Source organism: the organism of the source record quoted next, unplaced genomic scaffold (genome assembly GCF_019419815.1).
Source record: "Pyrus x bretschneideri cultivar Hongxiangsu unplaced genomic scaffold, Pyrus_bretschneideri_v1 Contig61, whole genome shotgun sequence".
NCBI lineage: Eukaryota > Viridiplantae > Streptophyta > Magnoliopsida > Rosales > Rosaceae > Pyrus > Pyrus x bretschneideri.
Window position 1 is genome coordinate 2,167,791 of NW_025999800.1, and position 15,327 is coordinate 2,183,117.

The 15,327-nt window shown below is 37.4% G+C and overlaps 1 protein-coding gene across 1 annotated transcript; it reads left to right on the plus strand.

The window, feature by feature from the left end:
* The first annotated feature begins 5,181 nt into the window (after window positions 1-5,181).
* Window positions 5,182-14,989, plus strand: LOC103926817 (calcium-transporting ATPase 9, plasma membrane-type). Its single transcript, XM_009335696.3, is given in 34 exon segments — window positions 5,182-5,834; window positions 5,837-5,896; window positions 6,936-7,052; window positions 7,134-7,173; window positions 7,542-7,657; window positions 7,742-7,873; window positions 7,973-8,062; window positions 8,215-8,284; window positions 8,374-8,444; window positions 8,525-8,608; window positions 8,711-8,788; window positions 8,867-8,938; window positions 9,138-9,221; window positions 9,328-9,410; window positions 9,498-9,606; window positions 9,685-9,740; window positions 9,860-9,902; window positions 10,072-10,155; window positions 10,307-10,444; window positions 10,578-10,640; window positions 10,727-10,825; window positions 11,184-11,294; window positions 11,999-12,166; window positions 12,399-12,458; window positions 12,611-12,775; window positions 12,923-13,039; window positions 13,218-13,316; window positions 13,400-13,537; window positions 13,698-13,798; window positions 13,924-13,969; window positions 14,086-14,220; window positions 14,334-14,441; window positions 14,518-14,609; window positions 14,735-14,989. Coding segments are annotated over 34 exon segments (3,300 nt in total). The 5' UTR covers window positions 5,182-5,675; the 3' UTR covers window positions 14,847-14,989.
* The last annotated feature ends 338 nt before the right edge of the window (window positions 14,990-15,327 follow it).

A 15,327-nucleotide genomic window follows, 5' to 3' on the forward strand; every position in this document is an offset into this window, starting at 1 on the left:
AAAAGAAGGGAAAATGCAAGATCCGATTGGTGCCAAGCTTTGTTCTGGAGTTGAAAAATTATTGAAAGGCGTGAGGAGACAAAGGAAGAAATGGTCCGAATGAGCTTACTGATGGAGAAGCAAATGGAAAAGGAAGATGCAAAAGACTTTTTTGAGCAAAATAGTTCGAGTTTGAGGTAATGAAGGCAGACCTCAACAAATATACTCCAAGTTGAAAGAAGTCCTTCCGTGAGAAGCAAACAAAAATTATAAGACACCATGCCACAAGAAATGTCTTCGATTCATCTAATGATCCATCTAGTGTCTATTGCCCGAGTCCCAACAAATATTAGTATTAGTAATTGTTGTAATTTTTATTTGCTAATGTCAATAGTTTTAATTATCATGTTTTAATTTTAAGAAAGTGTTTTAATCATCGTTCATATTTGTAACGACCCAAAATATTCGAAATCAAATCACGTGATAGGCCAAAACAAAGTTATGGTTAATCTTTACACTATTAGCCACAATAAATTATTTTGGTTACTTTATGACTGAATTTAACCTTCTCATTAGACTGCCTACGTACCCTCAAACGGAATCAAGCCATTCGCAATTCACCGTTATATTTAAACCGTTTACTAGTAATATTCAAGTGGCAGATATGTTTAATGCTGGATTCAAACAAATGAATCACATCAAACGAATATCAAATATGAATTCAGGATATCAAAATTAACTTAAAAAAAGAAAAAAACAAAGTCGGGCCCACTAGCCATGCATGTTGCGACGGCGGTTTCCGGCGAACGGAAACCCAATTTTCTGACTAAACTTCAAAATTTACCAAATTTCACAGGATTGTAGAACACACCATGGGAAAGAAGTTTCATACCTGGGTCGAAGTCCAATTCGGTTGGGAAACACCTGAAATTGCCTTGATCCGTTAGAAAACCCTAAAGCAGGTGTTCTTCGATTCGTCAAATCCACTACTCTACCCACTTCATACTTGTTTGGGCTTTGTTCCTGGCCTCAATGAGGAGGCTAAAGGTAATGGTGGATGAAGCAACACCTTTAGAAACGGCAGATCGCCGCCATGGAACCCTCGGAGCCACCGACTCCGTTCTTCACGAAATGGGATCAATTTGACTCGGGTTTTTTTTTATGTAAATGGAAGAGGAGAGGTCAGTGATGAGTTTCCAGGTGGTGGCTCGATGCAATTCGTCGAAATTGGCTGGAGAAAGCGTTGGATTTCATGGCTACCATCGGGTCGGGTTGTGCTGGGAAACGGGTCGAGGGTGGATCCGGTCCCCTCCTTCTTCCTTCCTTCATTTCCCTTCTGTCCTCCTCTTCCCATTGGGCAGCCCACTGCCTCATTTCCCTCTTTTCTCTTCAAATGCGTCATTTCCCTTATATTTTTGAATAAAACTTGATCTCATGAACGCGTAAGCGTAAACCGTTCGTGAAACGGAATTATAATAAAGAAGTTATTAACATTTAAAGTCAAGGATATTTTGGTAATTTTACTTTATTTTAGAAGGCTCCAGAAAATCTAGAGCAAAGAGTTATGCCACGTGTGTGGCTGGGATGAAAGCAATAAAAGATATAGACGGCTGGGATGGAAAGTAAAGAATAGAAAATGATAGAAGGAAGAAAGGAGAGAATTTTTTTTTTGGGGGGGGGGAGGACCAATCGGAAAGAATAAAAGGAGGGGAAATGAGAGAACAAGAAAAAGAAAAAAAAGAGGGTGGGGGGTCGACCTGCATAACCTTCGGACCCGACTCGTGTAGCCCCTTCCCGGGGCTTTTCTGTCGATTTTTTGGCAAATCAAACCACCTACCCACCTGGGAAACACACTAGGACCCCTCCTTCCATTCCACACCAAGTTCGATGGAATTTGGCCTTAAAAAATAGTGAAACCCGCACAGGTGGGTACGGCAGGTTCGTGTGTAAATTATGCAAATCCTAAAATGTTTTCCTCCAATTACCACCACCATTAGACTTGCCTTGAGGCCTGGAATAAAGCTCATGCACTGGCTGGGGCGTAGGAGTTGTTTTGGATTCGAATTAAGAACACCCAAATCAAGGGTTTTTGACGATTTAAGGGCGAATTGAGGTGTTTTCCGGCCGAATTGGACTTCGGCCCAGGTATGAAAGTTGTTCCTCTTATTGAGCAACACTTTCCTGTAAAATTTGGGAATTTTTAAAAATAGTGAAATTTTTTGGCAAGTCGGGATTGCCGATCGCCACCTGCGGTGGCGCGTGGCCAATGGGCCGACGCTGCCTTTTTCATACAAAATTGGATGTTTTGAATCCATAATTGATAACCATTTGATTTGATTCGATTGTGCAAGGTAAAATGGAATTTGGCCGATACTAGGATATAATAGAAAATGGAGAATATAATGAATGTGAATTACGAAAGGCTTGATCCTGCTCAAGGGTACGTAGGCAGTCTAACAGGGTTAGATGCAGCCTTGAATAATCGAGAATTCCATTTTGGTTGCGTAGTTGATTTAAGGAAAGAAATTTGATGAATAAGATGAAACTAAATCTTATGCGTTTTATAAGATGTTTTTGGTTGAGATTACATGACTTATTTAGGAATGTTAAATTAAGAATAGTGTTTAATGGTAATAAATTAAACAAGAGTTAATTAGCCCTACTATGGTAATTATTTCCCGAAAATAGATATTTCGGGGCGGGGCATTACAGCTCTAGCAAAGCTGGAGCCTTCTAGATTAATGGTCAAATGACCATTTTGCCCTTATCTTTGCTTGTTTATACCTCATTCGTTATAACTCCGTTTGGCAAACGGTTTTAGCCTACGCGCTCATAGGATTGATCTCTATCCAAATATGCCAAGAAATATGGTGAAACATATAAGGATAAAATACATCCTCGTATAATTCTGTTGGCATTCTCATCTTTTTAACTTATTGAAAAATTTAAACACCGTAAATATAAATACGTCGTAACTCTGAATACAACACATAATACTTAATAAAATTCGAGAACAGGATTTCACATTTCCCTTCACTTGGATTTCATAATCATCAATTAATTTGAATTTCATAAATAAATCATATATTTAAAAATAATCTGGGTATTACAGTATTAGTAATTGTCGTAAGCTTGAATTATGTAATTAAGAATGAGTAGGTCGTGTGATTTTATATTATTTATCAAAATTTAAATATTATTATGGTAAAATATTCATAAAAATTAATTAGGATAATCAATATATATTTTTTTAAAGTTATTGAAAAAAAATTAGTCTAAAATCTTTATTTAATAATTTCAGACTAAAATTTTAAGACATAATCATTGGAGGAGACAGTTTATGGGTTATGACTTCAAATTTTTTTACTTAAATTTTTAAGCTTTATCCCTAACTATTAGAGTTGGTCGTAGAAACGAGTCTTGCTAGCAATTCTCTTAGAGCGCGTTGGTTTGGCCTTGTTGAGTTTCACTGGACTAGACTGGCACTAGTCTGTGTTTGGTGCGAGAAGGGACTGATTTTAATGGAACTAAGTTGGACTCGTGTTCACTAAATCCTTCGCTAGGTGTTTTTAACGAGACCCCCTAAGAAGGAGCGAATTACTAATCTCGTCTCCAACCCGTGCTTTGCTTCACATCAGACTCGTCCAGACTGCTTTGCACTGCTCTTGTAATCGTCTCCGTTGAAACCCAAATCCCAGCTGATGGTCTTCGTGTCCAAACATGTGGTCTGCAACAACTCCCCATCCAGAGAGAGCGACGACGAAGCCTCTGCAAATGAAAAAAAAGAAAGAGAAATGCAAGGTAGAGAGACAGGAGAGAGAGTCAAATGAAATAAGTTTAGATTAATAATATAAAATATTTATTATGAATTAGAAAACGACAAAAACTTATTTGAGTATAAAAATTATTTAATCCGTAATTGAGTCCAACATTGCATCATTACCGTCATACCATTTATTCCATGCCAAATCATGTTCAAAATAATTTGATGCGACAAACGCATCTTTAATGAATAAGCACAAACATCATTGTTAAATACATAAAGCTAAAGTCTCTGTCATTGCACGCTAAAAAACAGACTTATTGTTTTCTCACTAAACATATGGTAGTGGATTTTTGAACCGCGCAATATATATAAATATATATATATATGTATATGTATATATGTATGTATGTACACGTCAGTGCGAAGCTTCCTCGAACTTTCCCTCCATTAGGCGACGAGCGAGTCGTGTACAGGTAAGCTCGATTTCCGGTTGTAGCCGAAACCCAAATCCCAGCCGATGGTCGTCGTCTCCAAACCTGCGTCTTTTCACGCCTGCTTAGCTTCGTCCGCAACAACTCCTAACCAGAGTGGACGACGACGGACGAAGCCTCTGCACAACTTCAGAGGAGGTCCGTCAAAGCCTGTGCACAACCAGAGATCCGACGAAGCCTCTACACAATCCGACTAAGCCTCAGCAAATTGAAAAAAAAAAAAATTGGGATTTCTGGGTTTGATATGAAATGAAAGAGAGATAATGGGTTTGATATGAAGAGAAAGCAAATGAAAATAAGAGAAATTACGGGTTTGATTTTTACTGGGAGCAATTGTGGACGGTGCAAAGAAGAGGGTAAATGAAAAGAAGCAAGGAAACGTAGAGACACGAGAAAATTTTCATTCTGATCGTAATACTATGATATATTAAGTGTTTTTATTTAAATGGCGAATAATTTTATTTTTTAAATTATTAAATTTTTAACGTACATATTTATGTAATAACACGTGAGGTACTACTTTGTTTTTCGGTTATACTAGAAAATTTCTCTAAAAACACAAGGAAGAGAGAGAGTCAAATAAAATAAATTTAAATTAATAATAATAACATGTTAATAAAATGAATTAGAAAATTACAAAAAATAATTTCAACCTAAAAATAATTTAGTCGTCGACACATGACTAAACCCTTCATTATCCTCATGCTTCTAAGTTCATGTCTAGCAAATTCAGTTTTATCTCTAAAATTAATCAAATTTATGATAATTTAGTGCAACAACGAATCGTAAACACAAACATCATTGTTAAATAAATAATGGTGTTTTTCATTGCACGCCAAAAAAGGATTATTGTTTTCTCGGCAAACAGATGGTAGTGGATTTTTCTGAACCGCGCAATATATATACAAATAGGCAGCAAGTCCTTCTGTTCCTGTCATGCTCATGCACATCACAGTAACAGCACGAAGCTTCCTCGAACTTTCCCTACCAGTCATGGGTCATCTCATCTCACAAAAAAATAAAATAAAATAAAATAAAATCAGAATTTCTGGTTATCGTTATCCTCCAGCCTACGATGCGAAGAGCCAGTCGTGTACAGGTAAGCTCTCGTTTCCGGTTTACCTTCCTGAATTCGCGGTAAAATTTATATAGCTGTTCGCCGGAAAAATAGAGACAGTAGCATCGCCAGTAAGGTAAAAAAACGAAACAGAAAAGAAACGTTGATTCTTTTGTTGTGCGGTTGTTGTTGGCGTGTTGTTATTCAACTTTGGCCTCGTGTTTTTTTATTTATTTTTTGTGAATTTTGGTTTTTTGTTTTGTGTTTTATTTGTGAGACTTGGTGGGTGGGGCCAGAGAACGCTCCCGGAGCCGAGTATAAAAAGGACGGAGGAGCGGGAGGAGGAGCAAACTCTTTTTTCGTAGCGTACGACGATTGAGAGATGGCTGCGTCACGTGGTTCGTCGTCTTCCACGAACGGGTTGTTGCCAACGTCGTTGTCGGAGCAGAACCAACACGACATGGAGGCAGGGGGAGGAGGGGCGAGGGTGGGACTGGAGACCGAGTTCGACGACGACGCTGCCGCGGCGAACGACATGCCGACGGATCCTTCGACATTGCCCACACCAAGAACGCGCCTCACGAGACGCTCAGGAGATGGAGGGTACGTGTTATACGCATTCCATTTCATTCACATTACTACTGATTGCATCAAATAGCAATGTCATTTTTGTGGATTCAAATCAGTCACATATTAGTCAATGTCATTGAAATTTTATGTATACTATGCAATGTCGTGCTTGCTAGCGTTGTTTTTGGTTCGTTGGAAGTGGAAACGAATCGGCATCGAATCGAATCAAATTTTTTTCAATCCCAGAAAATATTGCCAATGCTATTTGATGCAATGTAATGGGGTACATTACACTCGTTACGCATACTTTCATACCCAAAGTTATGTTTTACCAATGTACAAGATTTGGAAGCCCTTTGGGTTAGCTCAAGCAGTAGGATAGGTTCAAGTTCGATTCCTTTCAATCTATGATGCACGGATACTTCTGTTTGGTCCTGTATCCCGTATCCAATACTTGATCAGATACAATACTTGCCTGATACTCTCGGATACTCGTCCGACACATATCCTGGTTGATGGACATGAAATTGATAGGATGGATACGTGTATCCTACATTTAGGATACACGTATCCGGCTTTTAGGATACATTTACACTTTCAAAAATGGTAACGAGGAGGAGGAAATTAATAGGAGACATCTATAATTGAAAGTTGCTGAATACAAAGAACTTCCCTCTAATTAAAACCATGAATACGATTCTCACACTTCATCTATAGTTTAAAGAGGATTAGATTTCGAACTTTTCTTCTCTAACGACTCAAATGTACTTGATTTGAATGATGAATAATGTTATAAAATGTATATTTTTGTTGCTATATACATTTTTATTTGCCGTATCCATAAAGTATCGTATCTTAATTTTTAGAGATTTTCCGTATTACCGTATCGTGTCGTATTGTCGTATCCGTATATGTATCCATGCTTCATAGCTTTCAATGTAACAATTTTTTTTTGTTTTTTACACGGTTACGGAAATGGGATAATCTTTTTTTTGGTCGTAATTATTAATTTTTTAATTTTTTTTTGGGTATCATTGTTCTAATTACACTTGCTTTATCACTTTCTTGGCAGCAAGCGGCATTAGTGTTAAATGCTTCCAGACGGTTCAGGTACACTATGGACTTGAAAGCGGAAGAAGAAAAAGAAAATAGGAGGCGGATGATTAGATCCCATGCACAAGTCATACGAGTAATATTTCAAACAATAAGTAACTATTCAGTAATTGGAACAATTTTTGTCTGTTCGACTGATGATTGCTTGTCATATTAGGCAGCATTGCTTTTCAAATTGGCAGGAGAACGGGAACTTGGTATGTTCACTCTAGCTTCCAGTTATTTATAATTACAGTGCTATTTTGTGAAGGTTACGTATTTCATCCACAGGTTTTGCAGTATTTAGTTTGTCAACGTTTGTTGTGTTAGACTCATAGACATTTTTGGGCTTATTTCATTGAAACTGAAGCTTTTGCCTTTTATGGTCAGTTAATACAGTGCTCAAACTCGTTGTATACTGGTCCGCTGTCTAAATGATGTTGATCGCTTACCTTCTTTCTGTACTCTGTACCCTCTTTAGTTTTGCCCGTGCTAAACTCACATTCTAGCTTTACTTTCACTCTTGTCGGAAGATTCCATTCAAGTTGCTTATTTGCATGATTTGCTTTTGTCCCGGATGATATAGGGATAGGCACAACAGTTGCGCCCCCAACTCCCAGTGGTGATTACGGAATTGCACTAGACCAACTTGTTACATTGACCAGGGAGAACAATATTACCGCTTTACAGCAATATGGAGGGGTAAGTCATCTGCAACTGTATTTTTCCTTGTTTTTGTAATGTTTTGTGTGCTCTACTTACATAATGCAATCATCATTTCACTAGGTTAAAGGCATATCAGCATTGCTAAAATCGAACGTGGAGAAAGGAATTCATGAAGATGAAACGGATGTGGTAAAACGAAAGGAAGTGTTTGGATCAAATACATATCCTCGGAAAAAAGGGCGGAGTTTCTGGGTATATTATCTAATTACAAGGTGTTACTTTTTGTTATTTTCTGGTTTTATTCAGGAACATGTTGCAGTAACTGAAATTCATTCCTGTGCTGTCCTGCAGAGGTTCCTTTGGGAAGCTTGGCAAGACTTAACTCTTATAATCTTGATCATCGCAGCAGTGGTGTCATTGGCACTCGGATTAAAAACTGAGGTATTCTCGACCATTTGTATCCTCTATTCTCGTATTTAACCTGTAACTGAATGGTGCTCGTTTGTCTAATTATCTGGGCGTGCTTTGTATTTCTATGTTTTTTTTTTTTTTAAACAGTTTTGTCTACCTTTTTTCTTTTGATATCCTCATAGGGTTTGGAGGAAGGATGGTATGACGGAGCAAGCATTTTCTTTGCTGTGTTTCTTGTTATAGTTGTCACAGGTATTGGAATTGATATTTGTAATTGTGATTTGATCTGGTTTCTGTTAGACTCATCTTGGAAGCACGAGATAAATTTGTTTGTTTGCCAGCTGTTAGTGATTATCGGCAATCTCTTCAGTTCCAAAATCTAAACGCTGAAAAACAAAATATACAATTGGAGGTGTGCACTCTTCCATATTTGGAATATTAACGTTTACTCTTTGGATGCTGAATTGACTATATATTTGAAAATTTCTATAGGTCATGAGAGGTGGTAGATCAATAACGATTTCAATATTTGATGTTGTGGTTGGTGATGTTGTACCTCTCAGAATAGGTGATCAAGTGAGTGTACTTAATGTTTTATTTGTTCTATTGGAAATTAATTTTACAATTCGTAACCAAATTATTTTGTTCATACTTGGTTGTTGTTCTTGTTGTACTTAGGTCCCTGCTGATGGAATCGTAATCACTGGTCATTCACTTGCTATTGATGAATCTAGCATGACTGGTGAAAGCAAGATTGTGAGTTCTTATACAGTACCCTGCACTTATTCAATTATGATCATTACCGATATGATTCTTAAGCGCCATTTCTTTCAGGTTCACAAGGATCAGAAAGCACCTTTCCTAATGTCAGGTTGCAAAGTGGCTGATGGAGTGGGTACTATGCTGGTAAAGTAATTTCAATTAATTTATTGTGCAGCACTTTTCATAACTTGACTGGAAAACCAAATGTTTCATGTCTATTTGTTTTGATGCTGGAATTATCCCTATAATGCTTTGTTCCTAGTCTCCTTTTTTCTTCTTAAAGTAATACGTGACTGTCAGTACCAGTACTACCAGGTGGCTTCACCTTTTCGGCTATCTGTAGGTAACTGGTGTTGGAATCAATACTGAATGGGGATTATTGATGGCGAGCATCTCAGAGGATACTGGTGAAGAAACGCCTTTGCAGGTTTTTGCATTTTTCCACAAGTACAGTTGTTTAATCTATAGGAAATCCATGTTTTTTTTAATTATTTACAGCTCAAGATATATTATCTTCCGGTGATCTGTGATAGGTGCGGTTGAATGGAGTTGCAACTTTTATAGGCATAGTTGGGCTTTCAGTGGCTGCTTTGGTGCTAGCCGTCCTTTGGGGCAGGTAACATTGTGATCATTGAATAATTATACTTTATATTACATAAATTGCTTATCATCTTATCAGCCTCTCTTTTATTTAATGTTTTAGATACTTTACCGGAAACACAAAAGATCTATATGGAAAAGTACAGTTTAAAGCTGGTCAGACTAGCATTAGCAAAACTTTTGATGGAGCAGTGAAAATTTTCACCATTGCTGTAAGTGAAGCTTCTGGATGCATTTCGGTTTAAGGATTATATGTTGGCCTTTCTTTGACAAACTATAGAACCATGCAGGTCACCATTGTGGTTGTTGCAGTGCCTGAAGGGCTACCTTTGGCTGTTACCTTGACGTAAGTAGCATCCACCACTTTTGCTTCAGGTTGCAATTACAGTGGATCTAAGTCTAGTATACTAATATAGTTATCATTTGTGTTATCAACTTTGCATCTGGTCTTCAATTCTGTGACAGGCTAGCATACTCAATGAAGAAAATGATGGCAGACAAGGCACTGGTAAAGTGTCTTTGCTCTTTTTAATTAAAAGTTTTTCAGTTTCTTAAATGTAAATGCTTTCACTGGTCAAACATCGTTCTGTTTTCATTTTTGTGATATTTTTGCGTCTACTAGGAAATGGATTTAAAAAAATCTTGTGAAACTAGTTTCTTACAGTAAAGATGTGCAGGTGCGTAGACTGTCAGCATGTGAAACTATGGGCTCAGCAACAACAATTTGCAGTGATAAAACTGGGACATTGACTTTAAATCAGGTGTGTTCTATGGTCAAACTGAATTTATTTCCATCAATTTATGGACGCACGGTACTGGTCAACATGTGAAACCTCAGTATCATGTAGTTGTTTTGATATGAAAAATATATTGGTAACATAGAAATACTGACAAAAATATGTGAGGATGCAGATGACTGTGGTTGAGGCATATGTTGGGATAAAAAAGATAAATCCGCCAGATGATACCTCACAGTTGCATCCGCTGGTTTCCACTCTCATAAGTGAGGGCGTTGCGCAGAATACCACTGGCAACGTATTTGAGCCAACAGTAATATTTCTCTTTAGTTGTCACAGCATCATTAAGGGAGGAGTGACATTGTTTTCCTCAGCTGTTGAGCTTTGATGGTATTCTCAATTTTAAATGTTAGTATTTAAACACAAAACATTAATTTATTTAGCAGGGTGGTGAAGTTGAGATTTCTGGATCTCCTACGGAAAAGGCTATACTTTCATGGGCATTCAAGGTTCATTTAATGTGCTTTAGCATACTTCGGTACTCTTGTTTTCCAATATTTGAAGATTTTCTAAGTTATCAAATTCTGCATCGCAGTTGGGGATGAAGTTTGATGCTATCAGATTGGAGTCTACAGTCCTTCATGTTTTCCCTTTCAACTCAGAGAAAAAGCGAGGTGGTGTTGCACTAAAACAGGTACTTGATTAGTTAAAGGTGTAAATTTTCAATTTCGGAATCACAAGATTAAGACCCAGTGGGATCTGCATAGTAAGATGCCTTTAGTCCATCTAGAAAGCCTCACGTGGTGCATAACTTTATATATGAGCTTGAAGTAAATCGACTATATCCGGTGGAAGGTGATAACCCACTGCATTTTTCATCTAGAAATTATTATTGTATTTTTGAATGCAAGATTAATATACTTATATTGTGAGACATACATGATAATACCTCCATAGAGCTACTTCTATCTTTTCTGTGCGCAGCTTCTCTTTTGTTGCCTGATTAATCGCGTGATAATGTTATTTCTTCACTTTCTTTCTTTTCATGACAGGCTGACTCTAAAGTTCATATACATTGGAAAGGAGCAGCGGAGATAGTTTTAGCCTCGTGCACAGAATATCTTGACTCAGACGGTTGCTCGCAGAATATTGAAGATGATAAGGTTGGGAACACGAGCCATAAAAACATAATCAGAAAATCTTAACATATGAAAAAACACATTTCTGAAAGATTTTGAGAAAATAAAATCTAGGAACAAGCGGAATTTTACTTAATTTAAATGAACATACTCCAGGAAGTTATGTATGAGAGTAAGCGTCATATCTGGCACTTCTGCTCTTGGTAATGATGAGAGTTGATACGCACAAAACTCTTAGGGTCCATTTGGATGGAAGATCCGGAATAAGGGTATTGGATTGCATGTAAATTGCTAAGTTGTGCTTTGAAAAATGTTGCTTGTATGTTCAGAAAATCCACATATTACCCCCTTGGAAGTAGAAATGAACAACCATCATGAAAATTTGCATGTGGGAAGAGTGGACAATCGTTATTTCATATATCCTCGTTTTCTTGAAGGTAGCTGTTATTGGCACTCTAAAAAGATCATCATGCACTCCAAATTTACAAAAACACAGGGAAAAAATTGTACAGTGAGGATTGCAAGATAGCACTATGCCAATAACTACACCTCTTCTTGAATAGTAAAATGTACATGTGAAATTTCTATATATTTTTCCTTCAATCCCAATGGGCCCTTAGTATCATTGATTGGATACATAGGTTTCTCTTAGAAAAATGAGAAATATTTTTGTCTCTTGACATTATCCTGTGAAATTTGGTTATGATATCTTGTTATATCTTTTGCAGGAGTTTTTCAAGACGGCTATTGATGACATGGCAGAACGCAGTTTGCGGTGTGTTGCCATTGCATACAGACCATATGAATTGGACAAAGTTCCTACTGATGAAGAGCAATTAAGTCAATGGGCTTTACCAGAAGATGACCTTGTCCTGCTTGCTATTGTTGGTATAAAGGTGCGTCCAAGAACAAGTCTCATGATACTGAATTATTTTTCTTGCCGTTTAATTTCTCATCTGCACACACATGGACAAAATAAATTCCCAACTATTCCAGTTATTTATTTAGAGCAACTGTTGCGTATCTGTTTGATGGCCTATGGCATGACAGTACCATTTTCTTAGGCCTTGCTTTTGATATAAAGTATTTTCTTCCTAGCTAATATGTTATATGTATGTTGGTGAGTAGGATCCTTGTCGCCCTGGTGTCAAAGATGCAGTGAAACTATGCACTGAAGCTGGTGTTAAGGTAACTTTCCTCATTGATTTTATAACATCTTGATTTATGTTACACTTCTGCAAACATAATGATGTATACTTATTTACATGATAAAAAATTTTATATTATGGTTCTCAAGTCTGGAAAATGACCTGATGAATCTCGTTTTTGTGAACCTGTAGGTACGCATGGTCACTGGAGACAATCTTCAAACAGCAAAAGCCATCGCGTTAGAGTGTGGAATACTAGCTTCACTCAAAGATGCAACTGAGCCTACTATAATCGAAGGAAAAACATTCCGTGAATTGTCTGAAAGGGAAAGGGAACAAACTGCCAAGAAAATAACAGTATGGTTCCTGCATTATGGAAATTTTTATAATATGTATTGAGCTTTAAATCTTCAGTCTGTTTCTCTTGCTAATTCTGTTATTTCTAGATTGCATGTCTCGGATTGTACCTAATGGTAATGAACTTTTTATTACGGTGTTGCATAGGTAATGGGCAGATCTTCCCCTAATGACAAGTTGTTGCTTGTGCAAGCATTACGTAAGGGGGGTGAAGTTGTTGCGGTAACAGGAGATGGCACTAATGATGCTCCGGCACTTCATGAGGTTTGTCATCTTTGTGAATTTAATAAGTTCATGTGGTTGGCGATTTCATGTCTTCTTAGTTTTAAACTTCCTGATAACCAGTCCTTTTAGCAAAATTCTCCCCTTGATAACATCCCTTCTTGTAGGTCATGTTTTTTTCCTGTTATAGTTGATCAGATCTTACCATTTTGTATTTTAGGCAGATATTGGTCTTTCTATGGGCATTCAAGGAACTGAAGTTGCAAAAGAAAGTTCGGATATCGTTATCTTGGATGACAATTTTGCCTCTGTTGTAAAGGTAAGTCTACTTAATGTAAAACAATAATGAGGTTAGGGTGGTGATTTTTGTCTATTCTGAATGTCTCTCTGTACATTATGTAGGTTGTTCGCTGGGGACGTTCTGTGTATGCAAATATTCAGAAATTTATCCAATTTCAACTTACTGTTAATGTTGCCGCTCTTGTAATTAATGTTGTGGCCGCAATCTCTTCTGGTAGTGTTCCGTTAAATGCAGTACAGGTCTCTCTCTCTCTCTCTCTCTCTCTCTCTCTCTCTCTCTCACAATTTGGAATATGAAGCCAGAACAAAAATGAGTGAAAGAGTTTTACGGCATATTTCTTTTCTGTCATCTTCCTTTGTACATTGTGGTTCTAATATTTATTTCGTGTTCTTCGTACAGCTTCTGTGGGTTAACTTGATCATGGATACTCTAGGAGCACTTGCATTGGCTACCGAACCACCTACAGACAACCTTATGCAGAGAACACCAGTTGGCCGAAGGTGTGAGATAGTGTCATTAGCTAGCAATGCTCTTAACAACCTGAATTGGATACTATTCAAAGTTAAATTTTTTCGTATTCTAGATTTTGTCGAAGTGAAGTAATAATCTGATATTTGTTTCTTAGGGCACCTCTTATAACGAACATCATGTGGAGGAACTTACTCGTTCAGGTACCTCCTCTCTGTTGGATTATCGTTTTGCACTTTTACTAACATCGCAGTTGAAGCATCATATATTAACATTGTATGACTCTGTTCTCTAATTTCATCATTTTTACTTGGCACAGGCTATGTATCAAGTTACCGTCCTCCTTGTCCTCAACTTTATGGGAAATCGCATTCTTGGTCTGCAGCAGGATGACCAAAAGCATGCCATTGGTGTGAAGAATACTCTCATATTCAATGCATTCGTCTTTTGCCAAGTAAGTGTAGGACTTAAAAATGGTATATGTGATATTACGATTAGGAGTCGTTTCAGTTGTTTAGTTAAGCTGGATTTATTATTTGTTCTAACGCCTATCTTGACTTTCAACAGATTTTCAATGAGTTCAATGCTCGAAAACCTGAAGAAATAAATGTGTTCCGCGGAGTGACCAAAAACTACCTCTTCATGGGAATAATAGGAATTACATTGGTACTTCAGGTGAGAGGGCACTGCATTTATATTATGGTTTCAGGTTCTTCCTATATACAATTACTGAGTTTAACTCCATTTTCAGATAATCATCGTTATGTTCCTCGGAAAATTTACAAAAACAGTGAGGCTATCATGGCAGCAATGGCTCATATGCTTGGGAATTGCCATTGTCAGGTAAGTTAACTTGAACAATGCTTATGTTTTTCTGACTGGCTAAAGTTTGGCTAACGTTTAATAAAACATGCCAGTTATTTTTGTTTAGAAATCTTAGTAACTTAACTGCCTTTATTTTCCGATAGTTGGCCTCTTGCTGTTATTGGAAAACTAATTCCGGTCCCAAAGACTCCGTTTTCCCACTACTTCAGTCGCCCTATTCAGCGGTGCAGAAATTCTCGTAATCGTAATACCTAATGCTCATCTCCCTAGTTATGTTCTGTACATGTACATGCTATCAAACCATCAATTTTCAGAACACCTTTGGAAGATCACACTAGTCATCCGAGTTTCTTCTTACTATGAGAAATAAATGAGGAAATTGATGATTCTCGTTCTCAGAACGCAGCTCTATTGATCTGTCAAACTAGGAGGATATGCATTTGGCCAAAGACGGCTTAAATCCTTCTCGTGGGTATGCCCTTTTTGGTTTTTCCCCCTCCTCGTTTCTCAGGGCACACGAGAATAGCGATCTATCATTCTGTTTTCACCTGAAAATCTTTATTCCGGCGTATATGGATGGTAATAGTATGGCATGTCCTTCTTTACCACTATTTTCTATAGCTTTTCTGTGTAACAGTTTACTCGTCGCAGATTTGTATATCCAAGTAGTAAATTGCTGTGTAATTTATTAGCATAGTGTAAATAGAAAGCTGTTACTGTCCAAGTTTGGAGTAAT